Source organism: Corythoichthys intestinalis, chromosome 17, assembly GCF_030265065.1.
Source record: "Corythoichthys intestinalis isolate RoL2023-P3 chromosome 17, ASM3026506v1, whole genome shotgun sequence".
In the NCBI taxonomy this organism is placed as follows: Eukaryota; Metazoa; Chordata; class Actinopteri; order Syngnathiformes; family Syngnathidae; genus Corythoichthys; species Corythoichthys intestinalis.
This window is the reverse complement of record NC_080411.1, coordinates 8,534,331-8,560,902: the sequence shown is the minus strand read 5'-3', so window position 1 is coordinate 8,560,902 and position 26,572 is coordinate 8,534,331. Positions and strand designations below refer to the sequence as shown.

At 38.9% G+C, this 26,572-nt stretch overlaps 1 protein-coding gene across 3 annotated transcripts in view; it reads right to left on the bottom strand.

Moving 5' to 3' along the window:
• kcnn2 (potassium calcium-activated channel subfamily N member 2) overlaps window positions 1–16,666 on the bottom strand; it is a 106,368-nt gene extending 89,702 nt beyond the window's left edge. For all 3 annotated transcript variants that reach the window (XM_057818308.1, XM_057818306.1, XM_057818307.1), the window contains exons 1-2: window positions 15,806–16,666; window positions 13,505–13,600 (exon numbers count right to left, since the gene is read on the bottom strand). In XM_057818308.1, coding sequence (XP_057674291.1) covers window positions 13,505–13,600; window positions 15,806–16,561 — 852 coding nt within the window. In that variant the 5' untranslated portion in view covers window positions 16,562–16,666. The remainder of the gene's footprint in view (window positions 1–13,504; window positions 13,601–15,805) is intronic.
• Between the last annotated feature and the right edge of the window lie 9,906 nt (window positions 16,667–26,572).

Here is a 26,572-nt window from a genome sequence, read left to right as displayed (position 1 = left end):
TATATATCTACTAATGACATACTTTTGACTAGAAATTAGACTTTTTTTTTAGACGATAGAGCTTAATATGAAATTAGAATTTGAATAAAAATAAGACACATATTCTTGGTAAGATTTTAGGTTTCTGAGGTGTATAACTCCAGTACACGTTTTGCATGTACTCTTCTGGTGATGTGAAAAAAACAAGGTATCTTGTTCACTGTTTCAGGTGTTAAAGTGAAATTTGAATTTGAACTGAGTGTTTTAAAAAGAGTTCTGTATTTTTATATTTATTTTATCACTGCTGCACAGTTTAAACCATGGGGCAATGTTGATTGTAGTTCGTTGTGATCACTAATATTGTTGAAGAAATCAGAACTGTTAGCTTTACCAGAGCTCAAGCTCATGTTGTAATGGGCCATCAGGCAATGTCCCACAATACGAACTTTCAAACTCAGCTCAAGCAGTGGTTGAAAGCAAATCAGTCTTGCAATCACTGACTTTTAAGTTCTTAGTAACGTATTGTATTGTTGTTTTATTGTAATCTTTTGTTATTTCTTTCCTTTTTGTATCTTTGTGTCACCTGTTTAGGGACTACAGATGTAAATTAGCATATACTTGCTACAATCTGGCATATTTACATCTTTTTAGATGTTCATCAATGTGCACTGTCCCTATTAAATAAATAAATAAAAATAATGGGCAACTGGTTTGTTGCCATGTCTTCAATGCTAAGTTAATGTCCTGAAATTATGAAAATAGGATCTCTCCTGTTAGTCTTTGGAAATCACAGGATAGGAGTGAACATTGATGCAGTTCAGGTATTATTCAGTAATTTCTGTCGCAAAAGGTTATCTTAGGTACTTATACTGTACTTTGTATGAAGTGCAAAATGTTGGCAAAAGTGGGTTTATAATTAATCCACTGATTGTTCATTGATACTGAGAATTAACCAAACACTGTTCAGCCTGCCAGGAGCCAGTGTCTCCCATTAAATGCACTTTTGAGCATTTTAAAGTAAACTTTAATTCCACTGAGTTAATCCAATGAGTGTTCTCCATTTATTGTGTTTTGGGGGTCATTACTATTAGATAATGTGTTTTTAATAAAATTAGTATGTGCAGTTGTAATTTCTATTGTGGAATTCTTTTAGGTCAAGAAAATTAAGTTGACCTGAATATGATGGATGAAATGGAAAACTAAAGATAATTAATACACAATTATCACTTGAATACTGCACTCAAAAAAAAAAAAAGTTACTACAATCCAATTATTTGAGTTAATTTGAGTATTGTACACTCAAAATAAGCAAGTTACTGTAATCCAGTTATTTAAGTTAGTTTGAGTACTGCCAACTCAAAATAAACAAGTGACTATAATCCAATTTTTTAAAGTTAATTTGAGTACTGCCAACTCACAATAAACAAGTGACTATAATCCAAAATTTTTAAGTTAATTTGAGTACTGCCAACTCAAAATAATTAAGTTAATCAAATCTAATTCATCTAAGTCAACATAAATTAAATTTTTTAAGGCAGCAAGTTTGCATATTTTTTTTTAGTAAAGTCAACTTATAATATTTTACAGTGTAGTAGACGTCCAATCCATTTGAACTGGGAGGGTGGCAGCAAATGAACAAGCTTTTCTTGACAGGAAACAATGTTTTCGCTTTACTGCAAACCAATACATACCACACTGCCGCAATTTATTTCACTCCGCAGGACTCTATTTGGAAGATGTGTAAAGCCACCACAATGGAGAGGTGTGCTTCGGCCAATCGTGCCCAGTCCCTTTCGTTCCACAAAAAAAAAAAAAATCAGCTGCGAATAGGGTTGTTCCGATCATGTTTTTTTGCTCCCGATTCGATCCCGATCATTTTAGTTTGAGTATCTGCTGATCCCGATAATTCCCGATCCGATTGCTTTTTTTTTTTTTTTTGCTCCCGATTCAATTCCAACCATTCCCGATAATTTTTCCCGATCATATACATTTTGGCAATGCATTGAGAAAAAAATGAATAAAACTCGGACGAATATATACATTCAACATACAGTACATAAGTACTGTATTTGTTTATTATGACAATAAATCCTCAAGATGGAATTTACATTATTAACATTCTTTCTGTGAGAGGGATCCACGGATAGAAAGACTTGCAATTCTTAAAGGATAAATGTGACTTTGTATATTGTGACTAAATATTGCCATTTAGTGTATTTGTTGAGCTTTCAGTAAATGATACTGTAGTCATTTAACTTCTGCCCAAATGCATGATGGGAAGTGCAACCATGACTGTGCGTCGTTGTACCAATTGATATATCTTCTCTGCGTTGGGAAATAACATAGGGTATTAAGAAAAAGATCAACTTCTCCCTTTCTTCCCCACATTGCTTCCCACGATTATTCTAATCATTGGGAGAGGGATTGTAAGGCTTTAGCCATTTAAAAAAAAGGCTCCAAAGGCTGCCAAAATTGTCTGTACTCATTTTACGCTGCCTTTTAGCTCTATATACTGTATGGGTAAAACGGCGCCATTATAGATTGAGCGCGACAATGCGTGAGTGGGTCGTGCAGCGCATGCGTTGATTGCCTTAAATATTGTAACGTGATAAATGTAAAATATATTAATTCTCGCCGTTAACGCGATAAATTTGATAACCCTACCTTAAACTTAAAGACTCTGGAAGAGTGTAACACATTATGTCTGTAACGTTAAATACAATTAAAAAACGATTTAATTAAAAAAAAAAAAAAAAAAAAATTAAAAAAGGGCATGTCCGATATTTTTTTGCCGATTCCAATACTTTGAAAATGACGTGATCGGACCCGATCGATCGGGATGTCGATCGATTGGGACATCTCTAGCTGTGAATAACCGATGTGATATCACTCTGCCCTGCTTGCCTAGACAGCCTGTTCCCTGCAGAGCTGCTGGATTACAAATGCTGTTCATATTTCAATTATTGACATGCAATGATAAGTTTAAACAACTTTAACCTGAAAAGATAGCCAACACTGTTGATTGCATGGCTCACCAGTGATTCTCATGCGTACATATGTTGGTTTTTATTGGTATGCTAAGCAGGCACCATTGACTCGCGCTAGCTTAGCCACACTGGAGCCCTGAAACTAACAAACAACTAACAAACTGCACAGAATTTGTTGAAATCAACTCCACTGACTAATTAAACCCCCACTAACTCGAAGATTAAGCCTTAGGTAAAAATGTATGAACTTCCCCTTTAAGCACATTGTTAAAATGAAACTCCTCTGACAGGATTGGTTAATCAATCAGATTTTGTTAAGGCAGATTTTTCATACATGAGATAATGTGCAAGTGTGCCTCATAACAATGTCTAAAACTATCAAACATAGTCCACATGCACATGCAGTGGAAGTGTTTATGGGAACTGGAGCCAATAAATGTGCACTGAGGCTCCATCAGCAATTCAAGCCAACCTGTTATTTGCTACTAATGGAAACTCACTATAATGAAGAATGCACCGTGGCGAGCTATCAATCACCCCCCAAAAAAGTCCTTAGATGACGCACAGAAAGAAAAGTTCAGAAAAGCCTCATTTATACACTGAATAATTAACACAAAGGCTGCAAGGATGTGAGATAGTTCTAAGGGAAGGAAAGGAACCACATGGGATCAATATTTAAATGTGCGCATTCATATCATTTCTCATAAAAGAAAGGTATACGACAGGATTTCGTTAGGCTATTCCAATGACATATTCCTCAGAGACTTATCAAATAGAACACTTGTGCAAAATAACATTTTTACTGTATATTCTGGTCAATAAGGCACACCTTACTATAAGCCACACCCATCAAATTTGACAAGAAAACAGTATTTGTATATATACGGAGCCCCTATATGGACATCGACAGAAATAAGATACATTTGGTGCGCACCAGAAACAATCTGGTAAACATTAGCATTATATAGCATTTAAACTAGCGGACTTTTGCTATGCAAGTAAGCCAATTGCAACAATGCAACAATTGGCTAACTTGCATAGCAAAAGTCCGCTAGCTTAAATACTATATAATGCTAATGTTTATTACCAGATAGTTTCTGGTGCGCACCAGAAACAACCCTCCCACTTCAAATGGATTGGACGTCTAGCGCTGTCACTTGCTGCCAATGAGTTAACAAGAAAAATACAAAATAAATATCCGCCATTGATATCAAAAGTAGTGAAAAAATTGTATTTTAGTCATTTGAAAATGTGTTCGTTTTCGTCTAGTGTGAGTCGATGATTACCCAAAATTTTTTCGTCTATCAAATTCAAAAGTTTTAGTCCAAAAATAAATATTTCCAACTATTTCAAAAGAACACTGACAAACGAGCACGTTTTTTTTTTTTTTTTTTTTTTTGTCGAGTAAACCTTATTGTGAATCACAGTATCTACACTATCAGTATTTAATATATTTAATTAATATGACCGTTCCGCCCTTTAGCGAAATGTGTATTTGATTATAATGTCGACTTATTTGCTCCCACGAAGAAGTAGCGCAGCTGAGTGAGAGAAAGAGGGGAAAGATTATAGCTTAGCTCACTGTCTAGCTAGGACTTAGCTCCAATGTCTAGGCGAGGACAGTCCAAAGACGTATAATACATGTTTTTGGATAGTTATTTCGAGATTTAGAGGGTATTTAGAGGTACGTAACAGGTTTCCGTCGCCAGCGTAGGAATGGAACTCGTTCGTAAACCGGAGACAACCTGTATTTTCAACAACGATACCCATCTGGAAGCCACGAACTGTATGTTAAAAAAAATTGTTGAAGAGTTTTAAGATGACGCTCGCCATGCTATTGCTAACGTGAATGCTATGCTAATGCTACTATGGGTTACATTTGTGTGATGATCACTGAGCACATGCCTTTAAAGGCTAAAGTAACATTGCATTTTCTCTCCTACCAAAATAAGAAAACAAGTCTTACACGTGACAAGCAAGTCAGGCAAGCGAGTCGAAGGCGCAGCACGTAGGGGTGGGCGATATGGCCTTAAACATGTATCACGATAAATGGAGCAGATTTATCTCGATAACGATAAATGACGATAAAGTCGTCCAAGCGGACTGTTATATAATTTGAAAATCTGAATCAATGCATGAAATACAGATTAACAGTTTCTTGTTGATTTAGTTACCAGCATTCAATTTTATATATTTAACAAATGTACATGCAGTCTAGACATTAGGTTTATACAAATGAATTGTAAACAATAAGAATTCAAGTATGAGCATTTATAACAGAGTGTATGGCTTGAACAATGTACATTGTCAAAATCGATATGCCTGTGCAAACATGTCATTGTAACACAAATGACTTGCAGCTCGAACAGTACACTTCAAAAAGACAATTTATTGTTAATGGCTGCTGTGACATAATTATTCAATACAAGTGTTTACTTTATGGTTTCAGGGTCCCCCCAGTGCATTTTTTAATAAATGCACACATACATGAACCCCCAAACAGACAGACAGACAGACAGACACACATTAAAGCTATATTGATCTTCTGCAAATGAAACACTTAAGATTTTATGATAGCAATAATGACACAGAATTAAACACATACAGAAAAATAGCTGGGGCCATTTGTGCTTTATGCTGAATGCTTTACCATCACAAAAGCTATCAGAGAAATCACACACAGTCAGATACAAAATAACGCGACATAGTAATTGCTAGATGCAGTCCATGCCCAATCCACTCATTAAATTCAGCCGTTTCGACAAGGTTAGAGCCGCTATCCGACTCCATCACGTTCATTTGTAGCGTTAGCCGCTAGCGGCCGCTAGCGTTAGCGGCTAGCGTTAGCCTGTGGCCTGGCTACCGGTAGAAAGCACTGAAAGCACCATCTCCGGAAATTGTGAGAACAAGGGAGGACAGCTGGTGAAAGCCCGTCTGGATGCCACCAAGAGTCTATTAAATGTCGGGTGAAAGTTTGGCGAACCTCCCTTAAGCCACACTCCATCACGTTTTGCTTGTAGCATTAGCTGCTAGCGTTAGCTTACCGGGCTTCTGTTTGATTGGCTTCCTCATGATCACGTGACTCCCTACGTAAGTACATTCACTGCTTTCTTAAAGGGGAATGAGCATAGACGAACAACACAGAGTCAAAGCGGGATGAAAAGACTATTTTCTTGTTTTATTAATTTACCGAATTTACCGACATGGTCAAAATTACGTCGGTCATCGTGAAGAATTTCGGTGACGGTAAATTTTCGGTTTACCGCCCAGCTCTAGCAGCACGTCACATGAGTGACGCAACTAAACACTGTTACAATGCAGGCTCACTACACGTAAAATAAAATGTCACACATTGTTAGCAAATGGCTACGAATATATGGCTATATGAACTGACTCATTTTCGTCTTGTTCTCGTCTCGTCGGACGAAAAGTGGCATTCATCTCGTTACGTTTTCGTCCCCTAAGACATGTTTTCAGTTCGTAATCGTCTAGTCATCATCATGGAAAAAACTGTTTGTCGACGAAATATTTTCATTATCGTCAACGTTGACGAAAACAACAGTGTACCTTAGTATTGAAACTTTTGCAATCAAATATTGTATCGACAACATCAACATCAACAGCATTTCAATTTGGATACTTTTGACAACCTTAATAAAGACATGCAGTTCATCAGCCTGTAAAATGCCACATATAAACTGCACTGGACTATAAACCGTACCCCAATAGCAGGCGACTGCGTGCCGGATCCGGTCTCAGCTCGCCAGATCCACATATCAATCACACCTGCTTAACGTCAGTGTGCCAGATGCGGCCCGGATCAGCACTTTGGCAGTCCAAATGATAGGTTACGCACTGTTCTAGGGCGGACCTGGCAGACTGGACGTGCTCAAACTCCCGCTTAACGTCAGTGCGCCAGATGCGACCCTGATCAGCACTATGACAGTTTTGCCTTAATTGTCGCCTTGATTGCACCGATGGGGGAGCCTGGGACCAGGTGCCGCTGATCATCGTCAGCAGCTTACTTAACACCGGAAGTCCCGGTTTTTTTTTGGCTATAAAGAAACACCAGAAAGGCGTCAAATGACCCCGATATCAAACTGACTACTTTGCTTTGTCAAACAATAGACCACTCAAACAAGCAATCAAGCAGCCTAGGTGTGAGGGGGGGGGGGGGTCACGCTGGATAGCTGCAATTAGCAACTTGAATATTTGCAGATCCAGATTTGTTAACTCCTGGGTTACTGTAAAAATAGGGCCATGTGGCATGAAAGTACGTCCAGCATCCAGAACTGCAGCTAAACCGGACTGTCTACATTTTAGAAAATTAAGTGTTAGAACATTTGGGACCAGGGCAGGCCCAGGCCATTTGGGGGCCCTAAGCAAAATAATGCCAAGGGGTCCATATTTTTCATCACAATGTACTGTGAAACCCATACATGCAATCCAACCCATACGGCCATATTTTGTATATTAATGATTTTTCGTTTCTCTGCTCTAGAAGGATAAATTCTCTTCGACATATTCGTGCATCTATTTTCCAAGCAAGTTTGAGCACGAATCATTGCAAAGCAGGTTCAACGTCACTCCCCAGGTTGCCAGATTGTGATGACAAGAAAATGGATGTTTGCACCAATAAACGGCAATGCGCGACACATTATTCATGATGCTCTATTAACAACGTATAAAATGAGGTTGCCAGATTGGGGGCGCTTAGTGGTCAGGGGCCCTAAGCAGCTGCATAGTTTGCGTATAGGCTGTCCTTGTTTGGGACATATCCCATCAAGCACCTTTACTTTGTCTTGACAACTCCAACATTCAGTTGTAAAGGTTCACAGTTTATTACGTTGAAGCACACAATGACCAAAGAACTTTCCACAGCAGCTCAAACAGCTGTTTTGTCACAGCAAACACAAGCTTCAGTATACCGTACATACTGTAAAAAGGTTGTCCGCCCGATTGCCTGCCTGAGCGATCCACTGTCCGACAAAGCCAAGGCAGCTCAAAGATGCTAATTGGAGCAATCCAACCCTGTGGTTTTGCGAGTGTGAATGGGAATGACTAATTAGAACCTCAATGCTCACAAAAGATATGCTGATTAGAGTCAGATGACCCTTCTCTGGTAACAAAAGTGATTTGCATCAACTGATCCACCCTTAGTAGTTCTAGTGTTAAACAGTGTCCTTAGCCATACATCATCGCCAGATCAACAACTCACCAACAAGTATGTGACTTTCAGCTAACAAAGAATCTTGTAATCCTGATACTGAGGTCATTTTTGTGTTTTTCCCCCCTAGATCCTGTACTGCTTGCCTGGCAAAATGCCTACCTGCCATTCATCTGTTCTATCGCCAAATTGCCCACCAGTTTCTTTGGACACTATCGAACACTCCCTCTCATCGTCAATGAATTAGGACCCCCATTACCCCAGAACCTTAACAAATACAATATGTTGTTTATAGTCAAAAAATTGGTCACCTTTAATGTTGAGTCGCTAGTTCCAATTCAAATATTTTGTGAAAAAAAAACAACATTATATTGTTATGTTGTTGTATGTTGCATTAATATGTTAGCATTAATAAATGGCATGAAAAAGAAGTGTTATAATTATTGCTTTTAATAGACAAATTATTTTGCAATATATAATATAACATTGCAGTATGATACACTGAACAAAATGGACTCCTAATTTAATACTGAAAATGGTGGTTTTGATACAAATCTGGCCCAGATTGGGTAACATGTGCCATATCCGGGCCATACATTAATGTCGTGTCTGCTACTTTGGACCAGTTCTGGCCCAAAACCGGTTGCTGATCTGGCAAGTGACTCCTTACTGTGTTTGGGCCATTGTTCAAAAAGACACTGGGGCGGATCCGTTTTACAAAGTTGGGCCAAATTGCAGTACTTCTGGCACATGTCCGCTCCAGTTATACAGTATTTTGCTATCTGGGGTAGTCAAAGAGGATTGTAGTCTGATATTTACTGTAATCTGAATTGAGTACTAAACTGTTAGGCAAACCTGCTTTAAACGCAGATGCCTGTATTCAAATTGTATCCCTTTCATGTTAATAAAAATGGAGAAGTCTTGCATATGTGGAAGCGCCATTCATTTCGGGGGCAAGATGTGTCAGTATTGATTTTGTGGCTGTTCAACAAAGATGCAAGTGCTGTGGCTTTAGATGAACTGTTGCGGCACTATTCCTGAGCAAGGTCATTAAACTGTCGAAGTGCTGGGGAAACCTCAATGTGGATGGGGTGTTTATTTGTGGGCGACTGCCCCTATTCATACACTCAACACCAGAACTTCTTGAATCTTGTTTAATGTGTTTTTCAAATGCTCTCACATCCATCTCTATATTCAAGTTATCATTTATCCATCGTTGGTATGGTTAATCTGAGATTCCATGTAATGCCAGGGGCGCTGAAAGTCACTCACAGCAGGGGGTGCTGAGGATCTAATCTTGTTTTCCCCATCTAAAAAGAGCCGTTTCAGTCCAAATTTGTCATGCTTACGCTTTTTTCTCCATACAAGGCATGCGCAAAGGCAGTACACACGAATGCTGGATAGTTTACCTACTACTACTAGGCTACTACAAAGACAGCGTTCTATTTCACCTACAGAGTGTTTGAGTTTTTGTATTGGAAATAAAAGCGCCCATGTATTATAATGCAAAACCCCGCAGCTAGAGGGCGCAATGCCACACAAACATATTTAAAAACTAAAAGGTTCAATAAGCCTCTGTTTAATACCCAATTTCCACAGCTCTCAAATAAATTGCACACGAACATCCAACAGTGCTCTGCATGGCGGCAGCTCAACAGCACCAACAAACAATAATATGGCTATAACGCAAGCTATTTGTAGTTCTCCACAGTCTAAATCAGAAGCTAACTTTTCCTTTCTGGGCACTATTATAAACAATCATAATCGTCTTCGTTTTTTACCTCTAATGGAATTTTAGAAAATTCTGCTTTTTTTTTTTTTTTGTAGAGAAAAAATTGCTAATTTGTTTCTGCGCAATGTTAACGCCTCCTTTGACAACTATTCCATTACAATAGCGCCTTATCCAACGTCACCTGGTAGCAAGCAAGGTGACAGGTAAAGACCATGTTATTGACAAAAAAAACAACATTTTTTCAACATATATATCTAATCCCAAAAATTGGATGCTATATTGTTTCAATATGTTAAAAAAAAAAAAAAAACAATAAAAAAAAAAAGGAATTCACCACTTTTCCTCCCCAACATCACCCAACTTCCCACGCCACTGTGTAATGCTCAATATGAGACAACAAAACCTTATAAGAGCATTTGAGTTTGGTTATGAAAATACCACATTACGTCAAACAATCCCTGTCACTCTACTAGATGTTGACGAACAAGTAGGCATGTGCCGATATGATATTCTGACGGTATGATAATCTTAAACCAAAATATCATGGTTTCACGGTATCACGGAATTCCAATTACAGCTCTAAACTTTGTTACTTTGAGATATCTGGGTTTTAAAAAAATAAACAAAATAAAAATAAAAACTTTTTTTCCATTGAACATGATTTTTTTTTTCAAAACATATTAGCAAATTGGAACTCGTATCATGTTTACATTATACACACACTGTCTCTCTCAACACAGACAGTTGCCAGAGAGAAGAAAACATGTTTTACCACCGCTAGACACACTAAACACGCTGGAGTTTGTCAGACCAAGATGACGAGGCGGACTCAGCTGCTGAGTCCAGGAAAAAAATTTTATTCACAAAACAAAGGTTCTTCCGCTGGCATGCGGGGATGAGGAAAAGTACAACAAAAAATGCTCCAAACGGAGGAAATAGCCAGGACAACTACGATCAAAAATGTAAACACAAAACAGTCCTAATGGAGGAAGAGTACAAACATAAAACGCTCCAAATGGAGGAAAAAGTCAGGATAACGAGGATCAAAAGTTCAAACACAAAGCACTCCAAATGGAGGATAGACTATGATTGTTATGAAACAAGGCTGACGTGACCAACATGGGTAGAAAGACACTTCTGCACAAGACAAGGGAAACTCAGGCAATATATACACACACGAAGTAATGAGGAACAGGTGGAAACAATAGGTAATTAGGTGACAAGAGGAAGGGCAAGTACACAGACATGAGGAGGGTGAAGCCTTCAAAATAAAACAGGAAATGACATGACATGACAGAGTAAACTCTCATAGCTGGTGGGAAACGTTCATGACAGTGTTCTCCTCTCAGCCACCCTCCGCAAACAATGTTTTATAAGTCGGTGGGCCCTCCTCCTCAAAGCCGCGGCCGTCTGTAACTTTTCTGTAGCTGAAGTATTCCCATACCAGCGATTTTGTTTTCTTTGATGGGGGAAAAAGTTAATGAGTTTCACATCCTCCAGTCATCGTGTAGCACAGCTGACTCACTGACACTAAGCAACAACTGGTGGGGAAGCATTGAGACTTACAGCTGCAAGCGATGAATTTCTCCATGCATTTTTGGAACATAAAAAATAGCTAATACGGACGGTATGAGGGAAATTTTGAAAACTTGATGTGTTCATACAACGGTATACTTTGAAACCGGTAATCCGCACAAGTCTACGAACAAGCAGACAAAAAACATCTACCGTATTTTTCGGACTACAAGTCGCTCCTGAGTATAAGTCGATCCAGCCATAAAATGCCCAACGAAGAGAAAAAAAACATATACAAGTCGCACCGGAGTATAAGTCGAATTTTTGGGGGAAATTTACTTGATAAAAATCCAACACATAGAACAGACATGTCATCTTGAAAGGCAATTTAATATAAAAATACAATTGAGAACAACATGCTAAAAAACATGTACAGTGTACAGTGTATGAACAACGAAATGTGAATATACTGTCCTACGTTAAGGCTCGGTCGTGGCTATACAGCGAACTCCCAAAAGACAATGCTGGACGTCCGTCTAATTTGCTGAATCAATTTGGTCCTCGATAGAAAACAGGTTCGCATCAACGTAAATAAATGATAATTAGGTACTATTAGTAATAAGTAACAGGTTAGCATGCGTTCGCTATCATTAGCACATCGTTCAAAAAAACCACACAACTGGCTCTAAGTGTCCGATCGCGGGTGGAAAACACACAACAACAACAGAAAAGATGATACACGCAGGTGTTGCCTCTGTAGAGATGATTTAAAAGCATAAACAATGAAAGTAGGTTCGCAGCCGTCTATTCTCTCTAGCTAACTCGCCCACTCAACTCACTCAGAGCTACGTAGCTGTCCGTCTTCTTCTGGCGTGTCACGTAAACAAGCGCGAGTGCGCCCTCACGTGGGCGTGAAAGCGCCACAAACTAAATGCAGCCATTTCAAGATAAAAAAGTCAATAATACAATTGAACATACACTGCCAAAGGCAGAACGCGAACGTGGCCATAGCTATAAAGAGTTATTCAGATAACTATAGCATAAGAACATGCTAACAACTTTACAAAACCATCAGTGTCACTGCAAAACACCAAAATAACATGTGAAATTATATCATAATGTGTTAATAATTCCACACATAAGTCGCTCCTGAGTATAAGTCGCACCCCCAGCCAAAATATGAAAAAAAAAACGCGACTTATAGTCCGAAAAATACGGTACCTTTAAAAAACAAGAGTTAACGTCTGAGTTTTTGAATGCTAACCAAAACAGCAGCACCACCTGAAGCAAACAAAACACAAGTGCCGTTTATCCACCGATAGTTCTGCGCACATTTTCAAAAATATTATAAATACACATGAGTGACTGAATGAAGAATCTGAAACATTTCTTGAATTATTAAAAGCTGCTGGCATTTAAGCCATATTCGAAAAAGAATAAATAGAACAGGTTAACGTTAAGGAATCTGTCTATTTTGGAGGTACAGTCACGCCCTTATGACATCATCACATGGCGCACTATTCTCCCAAAAATCGCAAAACCTTCACGCATGTAAATCAGCATACTTTTGCATTTTCCTGTGCACATTTTCCACAGAATTTGCACTAAAACTTCAATAGACTCAGATGGATACCAACTACAAATGAATTGACGTAGGTAAAATGGATGCACAGTGTAACGAGTTCCCTGTACAGTGTACAGTGTCAAAGAAAATCTGGGTTACGCAGAAGAAACAAATCTTTAACGACCACAAATGTTTCAGTACTTTTACATACTGTAACATAACTTTAGAATGTTTTGTGATTCCATGTGACTTTATAGGTCTGCCTAGTCTTTATTAGTTCTTGGCGCCTTTGCCATCAGTAGTTGAGTAAATCAATAAATGAAATGAATGATTTTGTAGAAACACGCACATACACAAGCACACACTGTATATACAGTCCAACGAGCATGTGTGCAGCTTTACCTCCTCTAACCTGCAAATAGCCACATTCTCTTTCAGTGTTTAAAAATAGTTTTTTAGTCAATTATATGATCCTACACACATTTCTATCCCCGTAGGTCACATTAACATCTAAAACAGTGGAAGAAAACAAACACAAATGCAAATGCGTGTTTCATTACCTGGATCTCTCTCGCATGGTAGATGATAATCAGTCCCAGGAGAATGATTGTAGAAAGGCTTATCAGGCATTTTAGAGCTAATGAATACAGCGACTCCTGGAAGAGAGTGACAACACTAAAACCAAAGACAACATTGTGGTATAAAATATTCCACTGTTATGTTACACAGGTGGAGAAATCACAAAGATGGCTACAACACTTTGGTTAGCTTTCTCTAAGACAGGGGTCAGCAACCCGCGGCTCTAGAACTGCATGCGGCTCTTTAGCGCTAACCTAGTGGCTCCCTAGTATATTTTTAGTTTTAATACGGGTTCTATAGGAGGAAAAACATGACACAAACATTCATCTAATTCATTCATATTGTAATGAAGTTAAACTTGAGGGAGCATCGTACATCAGAGTAGTCACGTGGTGTGTCATTTTCTATAGGATTCACTGCAGAGAAAATACATAATTATAGTATTATCCGCACTATAAGGTGCATTGTAGTATAAAGCGCAACTTCAATGAGTGGCCTATTTTAAAACTTTTCATGTATAGGACGCACTGCATTATGCATCCACAAGATGGAGCTGAGCTAAACAATGTCATGCCATGATTAACTGCTATTGATCCATATATAAGCCACATCAGATTTTGCTGAATGTTGAGGAAATTAAAGGCTTTCAGGTGCGCCTTATAGTACGGAACAAGGACGTAGGTTTGGTCTTAACATTGGTAGGGACTAGGGGTGCGCGATATCCATTTTTTAAAACCGATACCTATATCGATAACTTCCTGCTCCTCAAGGCCGATACCGATACGATAACCGATAATATATATTTATATATTAGGGCTGTCAAACAATTGAAATTTTTAATTGAGTTAATTACAGCTTAAAAATTAATTAATCGTAATTAATCGCAATTAATCGCAATTCAAACCATCTATAAAATATGCCATATTTTTCTGTAAATTATTGTTGGAATGGAAAGATAAGACACAAGATGGATATATATATTCAACATGCGGTACATAAGGACTGCATTTGTTTATTATAACAATAAATCAACAAGATGGCATTAACATTATAAACATTCTGTTAAAGTGATCCATGGATAGAAAGACTTGTAGTTCTTAAAAGGTAAATGTTAATACAAGTTATAAAAATTTTATACTAAAATCCCTCTTAATGTTTTCGTTTTAATAAAATTTGTAAAATTTTCAATCAAAAAATAAACTAGTAGCCCGCCATTGTTGATGTCAATAATTACTTACACAATGCTCATGGGTGCTGAAGCCTATAAAATAAGTCGCACCCAAGCGCCAGCAGAGGGCAGTAAAACTCCACAAAACACAATTAACAAGTGGGCATTTCACTCTACTGTCATTTAAATCTGTCTGAGCGGGGCATGTGCGTTAATTGCGTCAAATATTTTAACGTGATTAATTAAAAAAATACCGCCCGTTTACGCGATAATTTTGACAGCCCTTATATATATATATATATATACATACCCTGGGACCGTGTGCTTTGGTCAGATGAGACCAAGATTGAGCTTTTAGGCAACAAACACTCTGAGTCTGGCGTGCCACGAAAGATGCGCATGCTGAAAAGCACCTCATACCCACTGTGAAGTATGGGCGTGGGTCAGTGATGCTGTGGGGCTGTTTCGCTTCCAAAGGCCCTGGGAACCTTGTTAGGGTGCATGGCATCATGAATGCTTTGAAATACCAGGACATTTTAAATCAAAATCTGTTGCCCTCTGTCCGAAAGCTGAAGATGGGTCGTCACTGGGTCTTTCAGCAAGACAATGACCCTAAACATATGGCCAAATCTACAGAGAAATAGTTCACCAGACACAAAATCAAGCTCCTCCCATGGCCATCTCAGTCCCCAGACCTTATTTTGTTGGCAAAAGGGGGTTGTACAAAGTATTAACACCAGGAGTGCTAATAATTGTGACACACATTATTTGATGTCAAATAATTTTTTCTTTTTCAGATAGATAGATAGATAGATAGATAGATAGCTATTGCTCCAATTTGCCTCTTTCAACATTTTAGGTTGCTGACCCCTGCTAAGCGGGAAAAAGTAATGGCTCATCACCTTCAAAGATATTGCTTGGGAACCATTGATTTTTAAAAACTTGAAACAAATTTTCTAAGTGAATAAACAGTTACGGGGTCCAATATGGAGTCATTCAGGGATAATGTACCTTGCGGGACAGGGCACACTTCGGCAGTATCCTTTCCAGTACATGCTTGAGTCTGTGTACTTTTTAGGGGAAAAAAAAGTTGGTTTAATTTAATTTGACCCACCTTTCCATAGGCTCCCCAGGAGAGTTCCGTCTCTATAACCATAACAACGATCCCAAACATCCCAAAGATTAAAGCATAGTCGCTGAGTCGCTTCCTCTTCTCAAACAAGGCCCTCCTGTGGCCGAGCTTCTCCCCAATGTTCTGGTTCTTCTTCTTGCCAGATTTCCCGCCGCCGTGGCCGCAGCCCCCGCCTCCGTCCCCGGATGAGTACGGCATGAGCGTGGCAGAGCGGTTCTCCGGCTTGGAGGTTGCCAAGTTGTCCGACGCGTCCACGGCCGAGAGGGGCTGCAGGGGCTGCGACTCGGAATCGAACTCGTGCACGTTCCTGCGGGACGAGCTCAAGTGGCTGAGCGGCCGCATGACTCCGCCGTTGTATCTGCAGCTGCTCATGGCTGTCTCATGGCGGGAGGCGTTCGCGTGGCTGGCCCCGGGATGCTGCGGATGCTGCTGCTGCTGAGGAGGAGGAGGCGGCGGCGGTGGAGGAGGGGGATGCCTGGAGGAAGTAGCATGACTAGAGGGGGTCGGGTCGCGGACGCCGCGCCTGGAAGACGTGTCTGAAGATGTCCTCAAAGTTACCGCGGTGCATGTCGGCGACGTCCCGCGGAGGACGCAGCTTTCCCGGGCATGGCAGGTGCAGTAGTCGCTGCAAGCGCAGGTGTATCGCGGCGGCTGTCCGCAGGGGTGCCGGTGGTACTGACTCGGTTCCAACTGCTGCTCCTGGTAGAAATGGTTCCGCAGCTGCAACGGGCTTCCCATGTCACGGCTCCTTTTTTTTTTTTTTTTTTTTTTTTAAAGCAGCAGCAGCAGTCAGCCCGCCACTGAGCACCCAGCAAAGTGTTATGTGCTACTCGGACCAGGACAGAGCCATATCGGCTTCTGTAGAAGGAAACTATACAGCAGGTTCGAACCAGGACCAAAACAAGTAATTCGACGTCATGAAACGCTTGCAGCCACGGGTTAACTGGCGCTGTCTAACATACACGAGTGCACATAAATAAGCACGTACAGGAGGAGTCCTTTGTGAGCACCCCCACCGTCCCATTTACAATACTGTACCCTTATCAATGTACTCAACAATGCAGGCTGTGCAGAATGTCACTTTACATTTTTATTTATGAAGGATAGAAAGACTACTTACCACATATAATTTTAACCTGAAGTGCAAGAAGACAATAGATTACAAAGTACAAGGTTGTTTTTGTTTCAGTTGTCTTTGTTTTAACTTTCTTTTGATTTAATGTGATTTTTACAAATCATTTGATCTCTGCTCATGGATCTCTTCTCTCATGAATTGTGCGATACAAATAAATTTGCCTTGCTTTGCCTTACTTTTCTTTTCCATACTCCTAAAAATACATATGTTCCCATTAATAAATGTCAAAATTAGAGATGTCATCGATCACGTCATTTTCAAAGTATCGGAATCGGCAAAATAATCTCGGACATGCCTTTTTTAAAAAAATATATTTTTTTTTAATTAAATCGTTTTCTAATTACAATATTTACCGCAATTAACGCATGCGCTGCACGACCCACTCACGCATTGTCGCGCTCAATCTATAATGGCACCATTTTCCCCATACAGTTAGTATATAGAGCTAAAAGGCAGCGTAAAATGAGTAGAGTGAATTTTGGCAGCCTTTGGAGCCTTTTTTAAAATGGCTAAAGCCTTACAATCCCTCTCCCAACGATTAGAATAATCGTGGGAAGCAATGTGCGGAAGAAAGGTAGTAGTTGATCTTTTTCTTAACACCCTATGTTATTTCCCAACGCAGAGAAGATATATCAATGGTACCACGACGCACAGTCATGGTTGCACTTCCCATCATGCATTTGGGCAGAAGTTAAATGGCTACAGTATCATTTACTGAAAGCTCAACAAATACCCTAGACGGCAATATTTAGTCACAATATACAAAGTCACGTTTATCCTTTAAGGACTACAAGTCTTCCTATCCGTGGATCCCTCTCACAGAAAGAATGTTAATAATGTAAATGCCATCTTGAGGATTTATTGTCATAATAAACAAATACAGTACTTATGTACTGTATGTTGAATGCATATATTCGTCTGAGTTTTATTCATTTTTTTCTTAATGCATTGCCAAAATGTTCGGGAAAAATTATCGGGAATGATTGGAATTGAATCAGGAGCAAAAAAAAAAAAAGCAATCGGATCAGGAAATATCGAGATCGGCAGATACTCAAACTAAAACGATCGGGATCAGATCGGGAGCAAAAAAACATGATCGGAACAACCCTAGTCAAAATATTGTAACTGGTATTTTACACACATACACGATATTATATTATCTTGCCATAAAACGTGATTGTAATTTAATTCTTTTGACATACCTTTTTTCTTTCATATCATATGCATCAATCAATCTGCAGCGATCCCTCATTTTTCGCGGTTAATGGGGACCAGAACCCGCCGCGATAAGTGAAAAACCGCGAAGTAGCGAACCATATATTATATATATATATATATATATGTTAGGGCTGTCAAAATTATCGCGTTAACGCGCGGTAATTAATTTTTTAAATTAATCACGTTAAAATATTTGACGCAATTAACGCACATGTCCCGCTCAGACAGTATTCTGCCTTTTGGTAAGTTTTACAGCAAGGCTTTTTGTGCTGTCAACAGCGAACTCTTGTGGTCGCTTTGCGACATGGTTTATTGTCTTCTTGCCAGTTCAATATGGCTGCACGACATCTCGGGCTGACGCCTACGTTGTAATGTGGTGCTTAAATGATCCTTGGACAAGATTTGTCTGTAAGTATGGTTGTTGTAAAGAATGTACCTATTATGTACGTAAGCGAAATGTTATATTTTTTGTATGAGACGCTTTTTGTTTATGTTTAGTGAACCTGTATAGCGTGCTAAGCTAACGTTGTTGCTAATGCAATGCTTGTGTACTTTTTTTTTTTGTAGTTTTACGACGGTCTAAAGAGGACAATGGTTTGAGGCCATTTTATTAATAAATCAGATGAAAAAGGAAGAAGTCTGATTATTAAGGCGTCGTTCACTAGCTGTCTAGCTTTGGAAAAAGTAGACGCTTCGGAGTGAGGACAGCATAGACAGATTTAAATGACAGTAGAGTGAAATGCCCACAACAGTCCTTATGTACCGTATGTTGAATGAATATATCTATCTTGTGTCTTATTTTTCCATTCCAACAATTTTACAGAATATATATAATTTACAGAAAAATATGGCATATTTTATAGATGGTTTCAATTGCGATTAATTACGATTAATTAATTTTTAAACTGTAATTAACTCGATTAAAAATTTTAATCGTTTGACAGCCCTAATATATTTATATATATACGTATATATGGTTCCAAAAAATTGGCATTTGTAAAAAAGTCACGGATAACTTCATAACTATCGCTTAATTGTATTAAAAGGGCAAACATATGAAAAAGAAAATCTCAACCACTATTTGATGTCTGCGACCCTTGTTTTATACTACCATGTTTCACCCATAAAATCCCCCAAAAATCCAGCTGTGGCCATTCACAGCTGTGTCTTGACACTTAGTGATGTATGCTACATTAAGTTTTTGGATCGAAACGAGGTAAGTACGCGATAATATCTCGTTAAAGTCGTGGCGTCTGTAATTCTGCTCTCGCGTGCTCTCACCTCCAGATAGGGTTTTGCTTTTTAAAAAAAAATTTGAGATTTTAAGCTTTCCAATGATGTATCACACATGCATATCGGACAATTTTGAAAGTTGGCTAAATTGGGGGTCTCAGAGCGGAACTTCAAGTCACCTGAGAGTTTTCCGCCATATATATATATATATACACACACACACACACACACATATATATAATATATGGCGGAAAACACAGACAAGGCTATAAAAGCAGTTTCTAATCTTGAACCCCTCTTTAAAATAAACTGCTGTATTTTAAGCCAAAAGAATGTTGTGTTTGATTGAACAATATGTCTATATGCTGCCATATCTGTTTCATGGCGCATTAAGCCCCCAAACTATTTTTAATTTGTCAGTTTTACCCTGGAGACCCCCATTTACAGACACCGCGCATATAGAGACACATGCATATAGTACAATATTGAAATTTGGCCAAACTGGGGGTCTCAGAGCGGAACTTCAAGTCGCCTGAGTGTTTTTCGCCATATATTTTTTAATAAAGGGTTTTTAAGCACTTCACATGTAATAATTATGAGAAGTTTTAAACATGTTACTGTCCCACTGAATTATTTTTTTAAACAAGAATAAAAGTAGACGCCAAATCCATTTAAAAAAAAGTACCCCAAAAATCTTGTCTTTATTAAATGCTTCATTGAGGGAGTCCACTCAAATCCGCTTCAGCTTCTCACTTACACACAATGAGTTACCACAGCAACTGTTTAACATGTTAAACGATGTTAACTCATGCAGAGCTTTGAAGTCTTGGCTTAAAAATGGCTTTGGCAAGCTGAAACCGTAACTGTCTGTCAATCATCGTTAACTTTAATAAGCAACTCCAGTGCATTGCGTGACTAAGAAAAGTGCGGGAGCGAGAGTGAGAGACTACGTGATTGGATTGGGACAGCTATATACAACAATACTTTATTTATTTATTTATTTTTTAATTGGAAAAAATATCCGCGATGGACTGGAAGCGCAAATTTTGAAGCGTGATGTAGCGAGGGATCACTGTATATCTGTATTATATATCTACAGATGTTCAAACAGATGACGGGTGAATGGATGGATTGCTAATGGATAAATATTTTATTGATAGATACATTCCATAAATGGATAGATTAATATTTTATAGAAGAGCAAATGGATAGATCCAGTAGATGGGTTGGTCGATAGTTGGATGGACAGATGTATAATACAGATAAAGATTGATTGATGGATATGATATGAAAGAAAAAAGGCATGCCAAAAGGATGAAAAAAGTCAATCAACAAGCTATCCTTTACCACCATGTGCCCTATCTTTCTTATACATTATATCCTCCGGTTGTCCTACGTCTCTGACCGTTCTTGAAGGCAATTTAGATTGCTATTTTTGTGTTGCGATCGCAAATGTGACAGTCACCGAACACTTTTAATTTTTTCATTAATAACAAATCTCAATTCTACAATGTATTTACACTCCCCCCCTTACCATAGTTGTTTTTATTACAACAGAAAAGGCAACAGTGGCAGTCAGATACCATTTTTAATTTTTTTCAGGTCGTCCATAGTCAGATAGAAGCAGCACGGCAAAACACAACGCTTAAAAATAAGTGAAAATTGGGGCTGTCAAACGATTAAAATTTTTAATCGAGTTAATTACAGCTTAAAAATTAATCGTTATTCATCGCAATTAAGCGCAATTCAAACCATCTATAAAATATGCCATATTTTTCTGTAAATTATTGTTGGAATGGAAAGATAAGACACAAGATGGATATATACATTCAACATACGGTACATAGGGACTGTATTTGTTTATTATAACAATAAATCAACAAAATGGCATTAACATTATTAACATTCTGTTAAAGCGATCCATGGATTGAAAAACTTGTAGTTCTTAAAAGATAAATGTTAGTACAAGTTATAGAAATTTTATATTAAAACCCCTCTTAATGTTTTCGTTTTAATAACATTTGTAAAAATTTCAATCAAAAAATAAACTAGTAGCCTGCCATAGTTGATGTCAATAATTACTTACACAATGCTCATGGGTGCTGAAGCCTATAAAATCAGTCGCACCCAAGCGCCAGCAGAGAGCGGCAAAACTCCATAAAACACAATTAACATGTGGGCATTTCACTGTACTATCATTTAAATCTGTCTGAGCGGGGCATGTGCGTTAATTGCGTCAAATATTTTAACGTGATTAATTTAAAAAATTAATTACCGCCCGTTAACGCGATAATTTTGACAGCCCTAGTAAAAATATCAAAATAGCATACTTCTTTGTCCTCTGTAGTACCGTGTCCCCAACAAAATGTTTACTTCATATGAAATGTGAATTGCTTCAATTTGCTGGCGTTAAACTGGTCTTTTGGACGTCCACACAAGTTGATCCATTCTTCACATTTTTTCATCTGAGTTTTTGGTTTCGGGAAACGTATGAAGAAAGCATCCTTCATATGTCGTAATGTCTACAGTCGTTTCTACAAGTTCTGTAGCAGCAGTGTTTGATCGGCATGTTTTTTTTTTTTTTTTTAAGATTACCGGAGAAAACAAGCAGAAATAACAGGTTATATGCGAGGGTGTGTCCATAATGTCCCACTTCTGCGTTGGCGACGTCAAGGTCTAAAAATAGCATTCGTGCGGTACGCTATTTGTTTGTGTGTAGAATATTGTCATGGATGATTGTGGTTGTATTGGTGCCTAATCTCGAATTAACTTGACCGCTCCAGTCAGTTGCATTTTTCTTTAATTTTGATGAAATTTTCCAAATTTCCGCGGCAAATTCTATAATTTATTAATATTCAATATATTTGGAAGAAAAAACAGCCAACTAAAATGCTGTATAATGTAAATATTGCATGTGTAAGTTACACCAAACATCCATGTTATGTAACTATGAGCAGTTGTTTGTGCCCTATGATTGGCTAGCAACCAGCCCTGGTTGAATCCCACCACTTGCCCGAAGTTAGCTGGAATAGGCACCAGTTAACCTTTGACCCTTATCAGGAAAACCACAATGGGAAATGGCTGAATAGAAGAATTTGAGTCTACAACTGCCTGCAGTAGACATTTTAAGAGCTGTAATGTATTACATGATGTTTATGATTAACTCCCACACGGACTGGTGGCTGGTTCCTGTAATGAGATCCCACTTTCTAGTTAGTGTAGTCTATGTAGTGTAAATGACCCATGAAGCCATTCCTATATTGCAGTGGTGCACAGGAAAGTTAAGTTTTATTTAGGGGTATAAATAAAGGTTTTGTACCTCACGAGATGGAGCTTATCATTGTTCCCCTGGCTGTGAGATGCTATTAAAGATGAGACATCCCGTCACAAGGGCTATAATAATTCTGGGGTCAGCACCACTTTGTCCTCAAAATCTTACTTATTACTGTTTTGCTCTTACTAGACATAACATGCTTAAGGCCAAATGTGCTTTGCGGCAAGGGGGAGAAAAAGATAAGTTTTCTTTATTGATATCTTCTGGTGGTTCTTTTGGACAAAAGGATTAGGATTAGAGCCAAATTTTTCAGGCATGCCACTCACTTTCCCGTTGAACAATAAACAGGGCTACTTCAAACACTACGTCATACAACCCACTGTTCTGCCATTTGCGCACTGCTGTCAGACTCATCCGAAGAAAACAACGACAAATCTGGCCCTTCCTCTTCCTCGAGTTAATGAAATAATGCATTAGCTTGCGCATCATTTAGTTTTTGATTCACTCCACACATTTCAAAGTTGCTCGCTCAATCCAACCGACCGTTGCTTGCTACCGCGCCTCCCTCTCCTTAGGTGGCGTCTTGCTCATTTGTTAAAGTGATCCTCTAGCTTAAATACATGTAGGCTCTAATAAACCACAATTGTTCTCTTGTACTAAAATATGTTGTTAGAAACACATAAAATGTTAAATTAATGGCAATATTTTATAATATATAGTCCATATTTTGACCGTTAGTTGGCGCCATGGTTTGCGGGCTCGCAGTGATGACGAGGAAAGATAGGAAATATCGGGATCGGCAGATTACCAAACTAAAACGATCGGGATCGGATCGGGAGCAAAAAAAAAAACATGATCGGAACAACCCTAGTTAAAATCTTTGTCAATGGGATTGCTTTTTCTTTAGCACAGGACTTCTTTTTTCTTCTTTCTTCCAGAAAGAAAGCTGACCAATACCCAGGGTCTAAAAGGCAAATTGTTGTTGGATTATCTTTAAATACCCGCTACTTTTTGAGCATAATTCTAGCTTGGTATAGGCTAACGTTCCTATTGTTGAAAGCACAAAGTTGTGTAATAAACAACTAGCACATTTATATTTTGCATTTTGTTTTCTGACTGTACCGAAAATGAACCGAACCATGACCTTAAAACCGAGGTATGTACAGAACCGAGACTTTTGCGTACCGTAACACCCCTAATGATATGCGTAAACATGTCGCCGCCAACACTTTCGGTGTTTAAGGGTTAAACACGAAAAGCGGCATTAATATTTAACATACTCTAGAGACATTATCATCTCATTCGGAAATGAAGGATTCTCCATGCTTAGTGCTAAAATGGGAACAAGGGCACTTCATGGGCCATTCAAATTAGAAGTGGGGCCAGTGCCCCTGTGGCGCCACCCCTAAATTCGCCACTGGTTTTAGGAAACCTCTGAATAATTACTTCATAATGTCCGGTAATGCAGTCAAACCTCCAAACTCTGGTTCCTCCATTTATATTTGTAGAAAAGTAGGTCGTTTGGGGAGAGTGGAGTAATCACTTTGACCTTTGTCAAAGTATGTTATGCACAGAACTCTTCTCTAGCTTAAGGCTTTCAAGGAATTGGATGATATAGACTACAGATGCCAGCCTGGATGTGAGGATCAGAATCGCTATTAAGATTAAGAGCATTAATCAAGCATGAGACGGGACAGCGAATTGAGTAAAGAGGAGTGCACACTAGCAAGAGAGCGATTATAAAGTTCATTATTTCTTTGCAGTTCTTTGACATTTGTCCACAAACTTTGATGACGGACGAAGCTGCGGGACGGTCATCCCCTTGTTAAATTTGTTCTTGCTTTTTTGTTTTTAATAAGACATTTACCATTTGGTTGATAGACTGTGAAAGTGTCTCTTGTGACTTAGCAAAACAGTGAAGGGTGTGACAAAGTCCTTAAAGTCAACAACTGCACTAAGGGGCCGTTTACATGATGACTCTCCGAGAATACGATAAATTTCAAATTTGCATTTGCATTTGTGTCTCCATTTGAACAATGTCGCAATTCCGCATGAAAACGATGTAGTATTCATGCCAGGCCCTAGGGGGCAGTGCAGATTTACTGGGCGACAGAGAATGATGCACTTTGACCCCACCAAGCTCCCTCAGCCCGGAAAAAAAATATGCCCGCCCACTCGAAGCAATGTCATTTTTCTTTTGTTCAAAAAGGTACAAAAATTGAAACGTTCAACATATTTAATTTAAAAATATTATTAAAACAGTAAATTAAAGCCGACATTCCGCCATATTTGCTGTTTTTCATGTTTAGTAGCACCACTGCGCACGCCCAATGTGACGTGTACGAGTGCTGACGTTAACGGTGCGGTCTCGAGCCGCAGAAGCCTTTGATATGCATGCCGAGGATGCCCCTCTCAACCCCCCCGCAATCGGATTCTTCCACTTTGGAGGCAGGATTCAGAATTTTTCGTCTTCGCCGACACCATATGCACGCGAGTCGAGTCCGCAACTCAGTCATTGTGTCTTTGTGTCGCAGAGTCGCCATGTATACTGCCCCTAAAACGAACTATATGCAGTTCCTAGAACCTTTTGGGGGACGATGACATCGTTTTGCGTGTTCGCACGTGTAGGAACTAAGGACCAGGAACTTGAGTTCCGAGAAAAATTGTAGTTCCTACTCTGAGGTAGGGACTTTCAGTGGGGCCGTAGGAAATCGATTACACAGGCGTTTGGTAGGGTGACCAAACGTCCTCTTTTGCCCAGACAAGTCCTACTTTCACATAGTATCCTCGTCGTCTGGGCGGGTTTTATAAATTCATAAAAATGTCCGGTTTTTATTATTTTTCACAGGGCCAATTTGAAGAGAATCCCTCCGGCCGCTGAGTGGCAGCAGTTGACATGGCTCCTACTAGAAGGGAGGGAAGAAGTAGTTCTTCTTGTTTTTGTTGGCAGTTTACCCCTATCATGAGGCATTACCGCCATCTACTGGGTTGACAATTTGGCCACAACGCCTGACCAGTTAAGTTTTTAACGATAAATACGTAACTAATTAGGGTTGTTCCGATCATGTTTTTTTGCTCCCGATCCGATCCCGATCGTTTTAGTTTGAGTATCTGCCGATCCCGATATTTCCCGATCCGATTGCTTTTTTTTGCTCCCGATTCAATTCCAATCATTCCCTGTAATTTTTCCCGATCATATACATTTTGGCAATGCATTAAGAAAAAAATGAATAAAACTCGGACGAATATATACATTCAACATACAGTACATAAGTACTGTATTTGTTTATTATGACGATAAATCCTTAAGATGGCATTTACATTATTAACATTCTTCCTGTGAGAGGGATCCACGGATAGAAAGACTTGTGACTTTTTTGTATATTGTGACTAAATATTGCCATCTAGTGTATTTGTTGAGCTTTCAGTAAATGATACTGTGGCCATCCCAAATGCATGATGGGAAGTGGAACCATGACTCTGCGTCGTGCTACCAATTCATATATCTTCTCTGCGTTGGGAAATAGCTTAAGGTGTTGAGACAAGATCAATTGCCACCTTGCTTCCCCACATTGCTTCCCATGATATTTCTATTCATAGGAAGAGGGATTGCAAGGCTTAAGCTAATTAAAACAAGACTCCAAAGGCTGCCAAAATTCACTTAACTCATTTTGCGTTGCCTTTTATCTCTCTATATAGGTAAAACGGCGTCGTTACAGATTGAGCGCGACAATGAGTGAGAGGGTCGTGCAGCGCATACATTAATTGCGTTAAATATTTTAACGTGACACATTTTTTAATAAATTGCCGCCGTTATCGGGATATCATTGATAACCCTACTTTAAGCCTAAAGACTCTGGATGAGAGTAACATTATGTCTGTAACGTTA